Source organism: Aegilops tauschii, chromosome 5 (assembly GCF_002575655.3).
Source record: "Aegilops tauschii subsp. strangulata cultivar AL8/78 chromosome 5, Aet v6.0, whole genome shotgun sequence".
Classification (NCBI taxonomy): Eukaryota; Viridiplantae; Streptophyta; class Magnoliopsida; order Poales; family Poaceae; genus Aegilops; species Aegilops tauschii.
This window is the reverse complement of record NC_053039.3, coordinates 313,140,291-313,155,148: the sequence shown is the minus strand read 5'-3', so window position 1 is coordinate 313,155,148 and position 14,858 is coordinate 313,140,291. Positions and strand designations below refer to the sequence as shown.

The 14,858-nt window shown below is 48.7% G+C and overlaps 2 protein-coding genes and 1 long non-coding RNA gene across 3 annotated transcripts; 2 read left to right on the top strand and 1 right to left on the bottom strand.

Annotated features, from left to right (window-relative positions):
• The first annotated feature begins 5,945 nt into the window (after nucleotides 1-5,945).
• Nucleotides 5,946-6,912, top strand: LOC109770103 (uncharacterized). The gene is made up of 2 exons (XM_020328817.4): nucleotides 5,946-6,351; nucleotides 6,571-6,912. Exons 1-2 carry the CDS (start codon nucleotides 6,215-6,217, stop codon nucleotides 6,719-6,721), a joined length of 288 nt encoding a protein of 95 aa, XP_020184406.1. The 5' UTR covers nucleotides 5,946-6,214; the 3' UTR covers nucleotides 6,722-6,912.
• Nucleotides 6,913-7,049: 137 nt separating this feature from the next.
• On the bottom strand, nucleotides 7,050-11,853 carry LOC109770102 (hypersensitive-induced response protein-like protein 2). Its single transcript, XM_020328816.4, has 6 exons — nucleotides 11,724-11,853; nucleotides 9,985-10,180; nucleotides 9,696-9,816; nucleotides 9,349-9,413; nucleotides 7,861-7,957; nucleotides 7,050-7,726 (listed from the first exon to the last, which is right to left on the bottom strand). The coding sequence occupies exons 2-6, from the start codon at nucleotides 10,171-10,173 to the stop codon at nucleotides 7,371-7,373; spliced, it is 828 nt and encodes a 275-aa protein (XP_020184405.1). The 5' UTR covers nucleotides 10,174-10,180; nucleotides 11,724-11,853; the 3' UTR covers nucleotides 7,050-7,370.
• LOC123494150 (uncharacterized) lies at nucleotides 8,021-9,186 on the top strand. Its single transcript, XR_012184723.1, has 3 exons — nucleotides 8,021-8,442; nucleotides 8,534-8,615; nucleotides 8,716-9,186. It is a non-coding gene; the product is annotated as an uncharacterized lncRNA (long non-coding RNA).
• Nucleotides 11,854-14,858: the final 3,005 nt, after the last annotated feature.

Below are 14,858 nucleotides of genomic sequence, written 5' to 3'. Positions count from 1 at the left end.
CCGGCTCCTGTGTTTGCTACCTTACATTCCGTCTGATCTGCTAGGGTAGTAAAGGGAGAACTACTACGATTGTGTTTCTGGTTCGTCCGGTTAAGCACCTCAGTAGAGAAAGCCGAAAACTGACTATCATGATGCGGCGAGAGCTGGTCAGCCACTCAGCGACTTATCAAAATCTTTAGCGATTTCTTCCGTATTACACGAAGGACCCTTCTCCGGTCACCTATGCAACGCATCCGAATTAGGATAGCCGCATACATACCAGGGGCTACTTTGAAGACCCATCGTCAAACTCCTACGGCTAAGTAAGAGCAATAAAACCGCATAGTCTGATTGCCTGGTTCACCACGCTGACACCTCCTTCACAGACCATGACGTTGGGTTAAGTGTAGTCATGTGCAATTCCGAACACCCCAGTAGTATCTACAAGGGGGTTGAAGCCGATGACTGGGAACTCTCAAATATAAAATGGCCACACAGGAGGATAAACTCTTCATACAAGAAGAAACATATGCAAAAGACTTAGCTCATGATACAAACTCCCGAACAGTTCGGACTCGTTCATTCGAACACTACATCCTTAGAGCATTAGCCTTCTACAAGGCGGGCACCCTTGAGAACTTCCTCAAAATAGCGCTCCGGTGTGCGGTGGTCCTTGCTTTCGGGCGGACCCTTGACTGCCACCTTTTCGGCCTTCATCTTCCCCCAGTGCATCTTGACATGGGCAAAGGCCATTTGCGCCCCTTCTATACAAGACCACCTCTTAACGGCGTCAATTCAAAGCAGCGCATCGACAAGACGCCGCACGAGGCCGAAGTAGCTGTCCGGAATGGCTTCGGCCGGCCACAACCGGACTATGACGTCCTTCATGGCCGTGCTAGACATCTTCTACAGCTCCGCCCATTGTGCCATCTGGTCATTTAGCAGTACGGGATGCTCCTGCCCCGCAAACTGCGACCAGAAGAGCTTCTACATCGCGTACCCTTCCTGGGCCTGGAAGAATTGGGCGGCGTCCATAGCACTCTTCGGCAGATCCGCATATACGTCTGGAGAACTCCACAGTCGATTAAGTAAGGCATACTTTTGGTCCCCAAATTTAGCCTGTAAAAGAAAGGGCTTACCAGCCGCTATCTGCCTAGCTTGACGGATTTCCTCACGCGCTGTGCAGGATTCGGATCGCGCCTCCGAAGCTTCTTGAAGGGCCTTGGCAAGCTCGGTCTCCTTCGCCTTATTTTCCTTTTCTAAGGACTCACACTTAGTGGCGGTGTCCTTCAGCTTTTGCTCCATCTCGGTCACCCGTTCCTCAAAATGGCACCGAGCGGCCTGTTCGGCCGTTAAGTCTGTAGCCGCTTTATCAGCAGCCGCCTTGCTTACCCTTGCCTGCTCCTTGGCTTGGGCAAGCTCACCCCTGAGGGTCTCCACCGCGGCGGCACCATCTGTATAAGTACGCGCATTTTAGCTCTTGAACTTCCGCAAAACACGGACATACACAGGCATACAGTAAAGATGCATTTCATACCTTGCGCCTGGTCGAGCCGCGTGTTAACAAGGACTAGGTCCTCATCGCCCCGTGCCAGTTTCCGTTGGAGATCGGAAACTTCTGCTGATTGGGCAGTCGCCGCTAGGAGAGAAGCCTATGATTATTCAGATACAAGTATGTTACCACCTGACAACTGGTTATTGATCCTCTGCTCGTTTTTTTTTCAAAGAACCGAACAGAGTCTCAGGGGCTACTATCTATATACAGGCATATTTTTCATAAAACCAAAAAACAAAATTATTACATTACGTACCTCGAAGCCTGCCAGCAGGCTGGAAAAGGCTTCGTTCAGCCCGCTTTTGGCAGACTGAATCTTCTCAGCCACCGCACCCATTAGGATGCGGTGCTCCTCCGAGATGGATGCACTTTGCAGTGTGTCCACCATGGAATTCGGCGCCTCCGAATTAGCGAAGGTCGCCGCACCCCCCCTCTTCGGTGGGGGTCGCCGATTAGGCTCCGGAGCCTTATTGGTCTCCGGAGTAGTATGCGGCTGGGGGTCAGATTGACCGGGGCCCCCGTCGTCGGCCTTCGTGGGGGCCGTACCCCTCAGTCCTTCGGCAGCCGAGGTATTGTCCTCAGGCGTCGTTAACCCCCCCCCCCCCCCCGCGCGCGCATCTCTTCGAGGCCCGAAGAGGGCCTATGGGATGACACCTCGGGGTCGTCCGCCTTAGACAGTGGGGAAGCCGGGGACGACGACTCGCTCTCCATCATCTCCGGCGGCAGATCCCCCAAGGATGAGGATAGCTGGGGGATACTATGGGCCAGACTAAAAAAATAGAACTTAGAGTTATCATCACAATTCATAAAGGTTGGGCGAGTGTGAAGAATCCCGGACTACTTACGAGTCGGCTTGGGGTTTGGCCCAGCGACGATGCTTCGGTATGGCCTCAGCATCTGACCCTGAGTCATCGGGGAGGGTGATTTTGTCCCTCTTGGAGGCTTCGGCCTCAAGGTCTTCCGAGGCTGCCCTCTTCTTTCCCTTGTGGGGAGGATCTTCTTCTCCCTCCTCTTCCTCCTCCTCGCCGTCGTCGCCCTCGTGAAAAGATTGGGCATCAACTTCTCCGGACACTGCGTCCGAAGTGCCCTCCTCTTTCTTCTTCTTCTTCTTCTTCTTCTTCTTCTTCTTCTTCTTGTCCTTCTTTACCGGCGCCTAGTATGGCGCCGGGACCAGCATCCTCATTAGTAGAGGATTGGCTGGGTCTTCGGGGAGCGGAGCCGGACATCGGATCTGCTCTGCCTTCTTGATCCAGATCTGTTGGGGGATGGATTACTCAAATACTTCTCCTTTGGAGCAACGAACCTACTAATGTTCGGAGGTTTGGAATTTACCTCAGAGGCCGGATGGTTGCAGTCGAAGCCGGTGTCGTCTGATGACTTTGGCCACGTCTTCTGCTTCCTAAAAAGTAGCTTCCAGATCCCCTTATGTGTTGTGCTGTAGAACCGTTGTAGGGTCCGCGGCCCTTCCGGATTGAACTCCCACATCTTGAGGGACCGCCGCTGGCAGGGAAGTGCTCGGCGGATCAGCATCACTTGGATTACGCCGGCGAGGGTAATGTCCTTTGCTATCATGCTCTGGACGCGTTTTTGCAGCAACAGCACCTCAGGGACCGACCCCCAGTCCGGACCCTTGTCGGTCCAGGATGTAAGTCTCAGCAGGGGGGCGGATCTAAAAGCTGGAGCGGCTGCCCACTTAGAGCCGCGGGGTTCTGTGATGTAGAACCATTCTTGTTGCCATATCTTGACGGTGTCAACAAAGACTCCCTTTGGCCAATTGACTTTGGGGAGCTTGCTAACCATGGCACCACCACACTCCGCGTGTTTCCGTCGACCACCTTCGGCTTCACGTTAAAAATCTTGAGCCATAAGCCGAAATGTGGAGGGACACGGAGGAAGGCCTCACACACGATGATAAACGCCGAGATGTGGAGGAACGAATTTGGGGCCAGATCGTGAAAATCCAGCCCGTAGTAGAACATGAGTCCCCTCATGAAGGGGTGGAGGGCGAATCCGAGCCCGCGGAGGAAGTGGGGGATGAACACCACCCTTTCGTCGGGCTCCGGAGTAGGGATGACCTGCGCCGGATCGGGAAGCCTGTGTTTGATTTCCGCGGTCAGATACCGCGCATCCCACAGCTCCTTGATGTTCTCCTCCGTGAAGGAGGAGGCCATCCACTTGCCTTGAGAGCCGGCCATAGTCGAAGGAGTTGCAAAGGAGAGAAAGGCTTGGAGCTTGGGTGTTGGAGCTCAAGGATGGGAAGGCGAAGAGGGAATGAGGCGTAGGGTGGAAGAGTTGGACTCTATCCGCTTATATGGACTGCGAATATCAAGTGTCCCCCTCCCTCAAGCCTTAAAACTCGTCTGTTCCCGAGGGGTCGTGCGAACGGCACGGGAGGATTATCCAAACTTGTATTAATGAGAATCCCGTAATAAGGGGACATGATCTTTCGCTTTGACAAGACGTGTCACCGGAGACTGCGTCTTGAAACGCGAAACTAAAGAAACGATTCAAAATGATGGAGAGACTGGATGTGACATCCCGCCCATGGGATTGTCAGTAAAAGACATGTCATGCTTTTTTATTAAGTATTGTGCCCTAGCGGTGGAGGAGTGTGGTCATTACGCAAATCCAAATACAGTTCTTGTAATCAACTGCTTTGAAGTGTTCGGAGGAGGAACCCGCCTTGCAATGCCGAAGACAGTCTACGCGCCGGATACATCGTCATTGAAGCCAGGTTCAAGGGCTACTGAGGGAGTCCTGGACTACGGGGTCCTCGGGCATCTGGGCTATACGACATGGGCTGGACTGATGGGCCGTGAAGATACAAGACAGAAGACTTTCCCCCGTGTCCGGATGGGACTCTCCTTGGCGTGGAAGGCAAGCTTGGCGTGCGGATATGAAGATTCCTTTCTCTGTAAACCGACTCTGTACAACCCTAGCCCCCTCCGGTGTCTATATAAACCGGAGGATTTAGTCCGTAGAGGCGATCATAATCATACAGGCTAGACATCTAGGGTTTAGCCACTACGATCTCGAGGTAGATCAACTCTTGTAACCCCTATACTCATCGAAGTCAATCAAGCAGGAAGTAGGGTATTACCTCCGTCGAGAGGGCCCGAACCTGGGTAAACATTGTGTCCCCTGCCTCTTGTTACCTTCGATCCTTAAACGCACAGTTCGGGACCCCCTACACGAGATCTGCCGGTTTTGACACCGACAGTCGTGCTCGTCGCGGAGCCACGTATCCCACATCAGCGAATCCACGGTGTACCTACGGTCGTAGAGCAGATCCGGTGGAAGGCGAGAGCGGCGACAGTCGATCTTCCCCTTGCCAACCCAATGCCAGCCCATGGCGCTGGCGAGGTGTTGGATGAGAGGAGATGCGCGGAGGCTAGGGTTTGCTCGCTCGAGCCGGGCTCGAGGAGGCAGTCGGGCTCGGAGTGGAAGCTGTGGACTGGTCGATGACCGGGGCAGCAGGGGCCCGCCGTGCGTGCGCAGTTATTTTGGGTGGTGGAGGCTGGTGGACGGCCGCCACGCGTCCCCGTGGTGCACGAGAAGCAAGCGCGTGCCCGTCCGTTCGCTGTCCGCATGGACGCAAACCAGAAGCAATTTTGCTCTAAAAACGAGGCGGGTCGGACGAGAAGCGGACAAAATTTGCGGATGCGGCCGCGCGTTGAGCCGTGGCATCTATCCGTTTGGGCCTATACGGACACTCGCGGACCAGATGAGGTAGTGCGTTGGAGTTGTCCTGAAGGCCCGTACGCGGCGCGGTGGCCAGCACACACGCCAGCACGCGGCCGCGGCTATGACGGCCAGCACATGCCGCGAGGCACCGCCTCCTCTGCCGACGTTGTTGCGTGCTCCACGCGAGAGAGATGAGAGAGGAAGGAGGATTGGGTGGCTGTAGGTGGGACCATGTGGACGGGTATGACATGGAGCGAGGTGTCCGAGCGTGTCCGGCACGTCCGCAATTTCCTCATATTGCCCCCAAATTTGGACAAGACTTGCCTGCTCCCTTCCCATGCTCTCATCCGTGCTCCCGCATATGTGGCTTGATTTGATTGGAAGAAAATAAGGCCCGGCCCCACCCCCTGAAAATCAGGGGGGAGATGATTAGATTAGAAAAGAAAAAGGGAAAAGAACAGCCGTAGGATGAAGTGGGAGCACGGATGGGAACATGGAGAGGGAGCAGGCAAGCCGGATCCCCCAAATTTAGTCTCAGTTTGAGGGTGCCGGCCAGTCTGTCCATTTAGGTTAGGGGTGATAGGGTTCGGTTGGGTCATTTATTTGTCCGGTCACTAATCGGGAGGACATTTCAGACGTTTAGGGAGGAAACATTGTGTCCTAGATGCTGTAATCAACATCTCCAAATAATCAATCACTTTGCCGACCACAAGCCGCAAGACACATCTGCAGAAACATCACCTTCCCGACCGTGCACATCAATTTGCGCATCACTGTCAGAGTCGAACAATTCCCAAGCACGCCTCCTGATTTCCTCCGCCATTTCGCTAACACGGCATCATCGGGCTTAGTTTCGTCCACAAACCACCTCCTCGTCTCGCCAAGCATCCAAAGGCAAGGGAACAAACCAATCAAACGCGGAGAAGACGAGACGACAGCTCCAGGATTTCTAGAGCCAATCCAAGAACTGGGCTTTCTTGGGACAACGGATCGGCCATGGCGCCGCCGCCGCCGCCACCGAACGAAGGGGACCTCGCCACGCCGGCCGCGCTGCGGGCGCCGGCGGACGTGATCTCCCGAGTCTTCTCGCAGCTGGACTGCGTCGACCTCCTCAGCTGCTCCCTCGTCTGCAGGTCAGCTCCCCCTCTTCCTGCACCTGCACCTGCACGCGCGGTGTTCGACAGATTGCCTGTTGTACGTCTGTGTCGATCAAGTCCGTTTGAGCTCCCCGAACTTACGGACGCCTTCTGAAGCACAAAATCCTGAGCTATTTGTGTTTTGGTCAGTGTATATGCAATAGGAGTGGTATTATTTTTGATCGGTAACCCGTGACCTGAATTAACACTCACCAGGCAGTGGTGCCGCGATTCTGCGGAGCTACGGGAAGAGTGGAGGATGGAGTACATGGACGCCTGGAACCTGCAGGGCCTCAACGTCAAGTCTGATACCCGATCGCCATGCCCAACTTGCTCCATCAGAAGCCTTCGAACCTGGTGCCCTTGACCTTCAACCAGGCAGGGCACCGGAGTTGCATTATCACAAGCATATTCAGTGTCAGTGCTACCAGCACAAGACCAATCTTTATCATGTGTACATACATGCCTGATAAACTGTATTGAATTTACAGTGTGCAGTTGTACAGTTATACACTTTATATCATCAGGAATTAAGAGCGTGGACTGCAATTGTAGCAATTTTCATTCACATGATGGATCCATCAAAATCTGCTATTGCCACTTTATGAGAACAACTGCACATCATTCTGATGAGGGCTTCAAAGCCATTAAGCTCAATCCGACCGAGATAAACTCAGCAGAAAACACAAGCACCATAGTGGAGTGTCACCAAATAATAATTAAGATAAGCCTGGTAAACATCCAGGCTCACTTGCAAGCAGCAACAAGTACCATTCAGGAATCTGGCTAAACTTTTCTTACAGAAACCCACTCCATGCAAGTCTGATTATCTAGGTAGTAGTAGTTCACACCATGTAAAATTCACAACTTAACGTACTAGTTCACACACGTAGATAAATTACTCACGACCTTGCCAAATATCTGTCGCATAAAATATGTTCTTAGCGTAATGGTGAATGATGAAGAACTTCACAACTCTTGCAAAACAGAAGCTATCCTTTTCCATGGTCCTCCTCTTAGAGAGTGTTGGCCTGGAGGAGCCCATCTCTGATCTGCGATGCGACATCCTTGACGGCTCCAGGACCATGGGGGATGAACACCGAAGAAGACTTGGATGAGGCCCCAATCTCTTTCATGGTGTCGAAGTACTGGGTGACCAGAACCATGTCCATGATGTCCTTTGCAGTGGTGCCAGGGACGTTCTCAGAGAAGGCGAGGACGCTGTCTCTCAGACCATCCACGATAGCCTGACGCTGCCTTGCAATGCCCACACCAGCCAAGTACTTTGACTCGGCTTCTCCTTCTGCTCTTTTAATCTGAAGAATCTTTTCAGCCTCCGCTTTGTCATTGGCTGCAGACCTCATCCTTGAAGCTGTTACACAAAACCACATTGATGTTAAATATACAAAAGATAATTCTGAGCACGCATCAAATCATCTAGTATATGTTTTGCTGCCACTTTAATCTGATGTATGTGAATTGAAAGCAAATGATCATTAGACTTGCCTGCATTGATCTCATTCATTGCCCTCTTGACATGCACATCAGGCTCAATGTCAACTATCAGAGTTTGCACAATCTCATACCCATACATAGACATCGCCTACAACATTTGCAAAACAGGTCAGTCAAGATATTCTCTGTACTTTAGGACCTCTGTTTTTAAGGCGTCTGTGAAGCGTCGCTTAGGCGACGCCTTAGCGTCAGGGCGCCCTCCGATGGCAAGGCGTCGAACCTGCCTTATACATCGTCGTAAAGCGTCCGCTTTAGATCCTAGGGCGTCTGAATCGTCCGCCTAGGCGCGTAGGGCGGCGCCTTGGGCCAGATCGGACGCCATGGGCTGCTTCCAGGCGGGAAAGAGTGGCCCACGCGGGAAGCTTTCGCGGGAAATATTGGGCTCGCGCGCGAGTGCGAACAGGTATAAGGCGAAGGGCGGGACAGAGAGGATCGAACCAATCGTCCAATCCACCCGATAGGGTTTCCTTCTCTCCTCTCTGACCTTTGGCGGCGACTCCTTCCTCTACAGCTCCGATCTGTGCCCCTCCTCGCCGGGCTCAGCTCTCCCTCCAACTCTGGCGCAACAGCAAGGTGTGGCTCCCGTTCTCATCTCACTTCTACCCCGGCCTCCTCTGAATTTTCTTCTACCCCTCCTAATACTCTGTTTCTTCCTGCATTGTAGGTAGATCTGTAGATGTGCTTGGCTGCTTGCCTGCTCCTCCTCTGCATCTGTTTGCTCCCAAATCTGCTTCTCCATCCACAAGGCAGCAACCCCACCATCGCTTCTCTCCTTCCCCATGCTTGTCTGCTTGCTCTAGTGATTTGGCTCTTCTCTCTTTGACGGTTGATTGGGTCTTTTCTCAGTGTTGCTGCAGCAGCGAGGTGTCCCTGCTCTGATGGATCCTAGGAGAAGAGCTACATCAGATGATCCAGTTTGGAAGTATGGGTTCTGGCCAGATTTAGAGAGGAAAGATTTACTCCAGTGTACATTGTGTGGCAAGATAGTCCATGCTGGAGTGAGAAGGCTGAAGCAGCACCTTTCTGGGGGTTGTAGTGATGCAGATATGTGTCCCGAGGCATCTATGGAGATTAGGATAGAGAAGCGCAAATCCTTAAACACTAGAAAGTTTAAAGCTATGGAGCGATATATTGATGAGAAGGATGAAGCTGAAGTTCAAAGGCGCCGTTCTGTCATATACAGAAGATGATTTGAGGCCTATGATTTGGCAACAACTAATTATGTTAATGTTAATTGTTAAAGTTCCTAAATGGCTGCCATCTGTTATATATGTATGTACAGTTTATGATGTCAATGCTAGTAGTTAAATCTCCTAATTGGCTGCCATCTATTATATATGTATGTGTCTAAGGCGTCGCCTCGCCTTATGCCTTAGCGCTTAGCCAGTGAGGCGCCCCCCCCCCCCCCCCCCCCAGCGCCTCGCCTCGCCTTACCGCCTTAAAAACATAGTTTAGGACAACAGGGCAGTGAACAAGAACCTTTTCAAGCTCCTCTTCAACAGCTTTTGCAATGTCATCTTTTTGCACAAATGCATCGTCCAGCACTGAAACAAGACACATAGCTTTATGAGTACTAATTGCACACAAAAGGGTAAAAAAACATACAGATCTTCTCCTTTGGATTAAAAATTAAACAAGAAACTGGTGTTAACAAGCATATTAAAGGAAGCACGTGAATCTCAGTAAATTGACAACCATATGAAATAGAAAATCTGCAGCTTCAGTTAAATATCTGAGGATAAAAGTACTAACATAAGGCTAAAACTGGACACAGACAAGGGATGTAGTCAAAACATTTAGCGAAATTTCGTGGACAGGTAGCTTACCATCAAAGACGTACGACTGGATTTGTTGCTTTGTGTTGCTCAGTTTGTAGAAGGCATCAGATGCCTTATCAACAAGGGCACGGTATTGGACAGAAGCAACAACAGTCACAAAGACATTATCCTGAATGGGCACAGATTAAGATATCAGAGTTGAAAGAAGCAGGAAAGTGTTTTCATTTGTAGAAAGTGAAAACACCCAAATGGGAACATTGCATAAGCGTTTTTCATTTGTTACGATTGCTTCAGCAAGGTATTAAATAAGTACAGATATGATGATATAAGAGAATACCTTTGTTTTGGTTTCACATCGGACGTCTAGCTGTTTCACGCGCAGTGAGAGGTAACCAACAATCCGTTGCCCTATGCACCAAGGCAAGAAGTGGCAACCAGGCTCCAGGACCTCATTAAACTTCCCAAAAGTTTCTTTGATAGCTACAGTTGACTGATCAACCTGCACTAAACCCAAAACGCCACCCATGGTTTATCTGCACAATGGAAAAGATAGTAATTAAATAAAGTTCAGTGAAGTCATAAATGTCGACTGTGCAGACTGCAAAGGCAAAGATGAATTGTTCATCATCGAAGGATAACCAAACTTTTAAAGTTCCAAACTGACATCAGATATAGCAGCAAGTATGCAGCAGCAAACCAAATACATGGTAGATAGCCTACTAAGTGCCAAGTCTCTGAACAACCTACTGATTATCTGGCTACCAACTTGTAAGGTAGATGGCATAACACCAAATGTTGGTAAATGGTTGAGATATCAATTAGTACTTCCCAAAATTAAGTTTATAATGTACAAAAAGGAATTATAATCACACAGTAAGTGAAAGCACGGCACGCACATCGTTAAATATATCATTTATCACGAGGATAAAATCATCAATAAGACTACAGATATATGGCGTGCTAAACTTGTACACGTTGTGGTTCACACATTACAGGTGGCAACCTTGGCCAGCACATAACATTTCATATTATCCTACTTCAAGCAAAGAGTATTACAGATAGGGTTCGTGACCAATTTGCAATACCATTACAAGTTGAAACAGTGAGACCTCTGAAAATACATACATAAATTCATGAGGCAACACATGCTTTCAAAACCAGTTACCATAAGACAAAACAAAACAACTGAAGAAAAATTCAGACAAATATAACTACGAAGCACAGCTTTGCCAGAATAACTAAGTACAGATTGGTGAATTGTGAAAGAAATAAGCTAAGTGCAGCGGGTGACTTAAATCAGAGGTGAAGGGGCCACCTGGCTGGAATTCCTGGGAGCTAATGCGTACTACCTCCGATCCACAAAAAGGGTGGCAGTTGTGAACTAACCCCAGTTCAAGACTGGGCAAGTTATTTTGGATCGAAGGGAGTAGCTTAAATAAACTTACAAACTATGGAGAGATACAGCCATACAAATACATGACAACTCAGGCTAGCACGCAAGACGGCCGCATAGGGGTTTAATTACCAAAGTAATCTGATTACCAAGCAGCTTAAAAATCTGCAATTTGACACTAACAAATTAACTATTATTTCACAAAACCCCCAAAATTCTGCAATCTACTCTTTAAAGGCCTTCTCGCAAATTTAAGGGTCTGCAAACTACAACTGCCTAAGAAGCGATCAAGAAAGCACGACGCATAACGCATCACGTTCGACTACAACCCACAGGGGCGCACATGTTGGATGAAACCACGATACCAGTTGGCAATTGATTGAGTAATCGACCAAATCCGTCTCGAATTTCAAAGATCACCCTTTGCTATCTGAAGCAGGGCCACTCCCTCTCAGAAAAAAATTACGAATTCGCACAGAATTGCAGCTACCACCGACGGGGGCCTACAAGGGGGGAAATCTTGCGACCGGCGGAACAAGAAGGCGAACAACAAAAGACGCGGAGGAACCCCATCTAGGAAACCTAGACGGCGCACAATGTATCAATCTGATGATGATCTACCGCGTAATTCCGACGAGAGAGGGGGGGGGGGGGGGGGGGGGGGGGGGGAAGAGATCGGTCACCCTGAGCTGAGCCTCGGCGAGCAGGAAGACGAGGGAGGAGTCGGATGGTTTCGACGGAAGGAAGGTCGTTGGGCGCCTGGGGTTTTCCGCTTCTTCAGCGCTGGACCAGAACCCTCCTGGGCTGGGGATTGTGGCTGTGTGGCGTATATATACGGGCGGCAGCAGAGGAGAAGGCTGATGGACGGTTCGGATCTTGCTGTGCCCGTCTGGTGGTCTTGATGGAGCCGATGGCCTAACAGATATACATATATCTTTTTTCCCCTAAAAAATAGGTCCGTAAATCTTTTTTTTTCATCAGCCATGTAACAATAAAATATATCCCTTTTGGGAAAAAAAAGATAATATATCACACCAAAACATAACCATATCGTAGGGTAACCATTTTTTGCGAATATATAAAAGGATAAGTTGTTATAGGAGTATACTACAAGATATGGGAGGCAGGGGAGGTGGCGGTTCTACAGTTGGAGATGTTTTTATTGGAAGATATGTAATCTCCGTAGAACAGTTATTTTTCATTTTTGACATAACAAATTTTTTTAACAGTAACACATAACAACTGTTATGGTTTATTTGGTGAGAAAAAGGCACTAAAACTTGAGGGTTACTTCTAAAACATGTCACAGACATGTGGGTTCTGTATATACTAATGTATCAATAGGGTAAAAAACCCAGTCCGCAAATGCTCTTCCTCGTCCTTTACGATTTGGAAGTGCCAATCTGCATAATACCGAAAGTCCTCTTCTGCTCTTAAGCTCAAATGAGCTCGGGGTGAATGGTAAAATTAAAGAAATGAAAAAAAGGTTTTTGTGACCAAGACAAATGTTTTTGTATGCTTGAAAAATTTCACCACGAAATGAAATTTAAGTCATGAAAAAACAAAATCAGTACTCCAAAATGCTTTCAAAAATAGATTTTTTGGAGCATCTTTTTTTTTTGCCATGACTTTCATGAATGTCCTTTCATGATAAAAAAAATCAAGCACACAAAACATTTGTCAAAGTCTACCACATTTTTTTTGGAAATTTTGCATTTGTTTACCATATTTTTTATTTCACTGTTCATCGGGGAGCATTTGAGCTCGGGAGCAGATACTCTGCATCCTAATTACTTATATTTTTCTAAAATGGGGCTCCTTGGTTAAAGAATAATCTTAATTTTGTTTTTCAATAGATTCTTAAGGAAAACGCTCGCACTCAACCGACTGATAACTAATCGTGTGTCGGTCACGAAGGTATTGTTGCGGTGGCAACACAGGGCATGTTGCAACAATCAAAAAACGGCTGGACTATTTGCAAAGGCGGGTGCAACATGTGTCATGTTGCAAACCTCCAAGCGTCAAATGGCTCATATTGCAAACGCTCGTGAGCTAGGCTAACGAGGACCAAATTGAACGCGTGTCGCGCGATGAATCCAACAACTCTGGAGGTGGCCGATCTCTTCCGTGCGGAAGTCGACTGGCGCGTTGCGCGTGACATAAATTAATCGTAAACATATTTGTAATCATGAACAACAAGCTCATGAACACACTCATGATCATTATTGTGCATAACAAAAGAAAAGAAAACCCTTTTGTCTAACCTAGCTATTTCGCGCGTAATTGTATTATTTCAAAACTTTAGAAACCTCGATAGCGGCAGCAAATTCAACGCCGCCTTAGCTTCCAACACTATTTGCCAAATGAAAAACCTGTCATTTTTCATATCATTTAACATACCTGCCACCGTGACACAATCCTATCAATCCGTGTCGGCTTGCAGATCCAGTCGATGCATAGGCATATGCCTTCAAGACAATCTAGCGCTTCTGCTTCTTCCATGTTGAAGCATCCCGGCAGGACTCTGCTCGATGAGAGTAGTACTTCAACGTGTCCATCTCTGATTACCCATGCACGCCACTCCATCTACTTGGTTAAAAGTTTCATCCTTATTAATTTTCACCCAACTCCGCTAGAGGCGATGTCCAACATTCGACCACTTATCTTTCGCAATAGAAGAATACCGAACAAATGCACCGATAAGTTCCTTGCCTTTTGTATCAACTCAACTATCTTGCACTATACCCATGTTTAGCTCCGAGGAGAGAGTAAACATAGCTTCCAAAGAACGACTTGGGTGCAACAATGGTGAACTCTTCTTTTGAAGAAATTGATATCATTCCTCATATACCATGCTCTCCAAAAAAGTAGGAATACCTATGATCTGGTGGTGGCGATGACTCGGTCTACTAGTAGGAGAAGTGGCCAGTCTTGGTCGGTACGTGAAAAAGACTCCTCCCTTGAAAAACGGCTAGATTTCCCTCATGACATAGTGCAAGACGCTTGTCTTGGTGCACCTTACAACCGCACGGAACCTCCTTTCCCCGAACCACAATGCATCCTTTGACTTGGACGAGAGATCTGCTATACCCAACGTTCACCGGTCAAGAGAGTGCAGCCATTGCAATACCTGTGATGTGGGCCGTGTGGAGTAACTGAAACAAGGAGATTAAATACCAACCCAACCGCTCAATGGAGATCATAGAAGGGCTTATCAGAGCATTGGACGGGCCGGCGAAGCTTACTACCGATGGGGCTATTGACGTCTCGAAAGGGTGTGCGGGAGCAAGTATGGTGGCGCGAGATCACAATGGAGCCTTCATTGCAGGGAGGTGTGCTCAATGTATGGGTGTTACGTCACTGATCCTTTTGTTTGTGAAGCCCTAGCTGCCGGGATGCTATGTTGTTCGCGGTTGAGAAAGGATGGACAAGGATCAAGATAGAATCTGGTTGCCAAACTTTTGTGGATGATTTGCATGGAGGAAAGGATAGGCCGACTAGGGGTCCTTTAATCAGAGAGACGCACGCCTATGTCTCGCATTTTCAGGGGTTTGAGATGAAGTTGAACGGAAGAGATGCAAAAATGAGATGGCCGATACTTCAACAAAACACGCTCTTTACGTTGGCATGCAAAGTGTAACATTTGATGTAATCCCTGAATTCTTGAGCGCCATCATGCACTCGGACTCGTACGTTCAAGGGCTGTACTTAAAAAGAAAAAGAAAAAAGCAGTAGAACAAGTAGTAGCTGGATTAGCCGCCAGACTCTCGTCCCGGCTCGTTTGTGTCTCCAAGGCTTCCGTCGTGAACTTGTAGGCA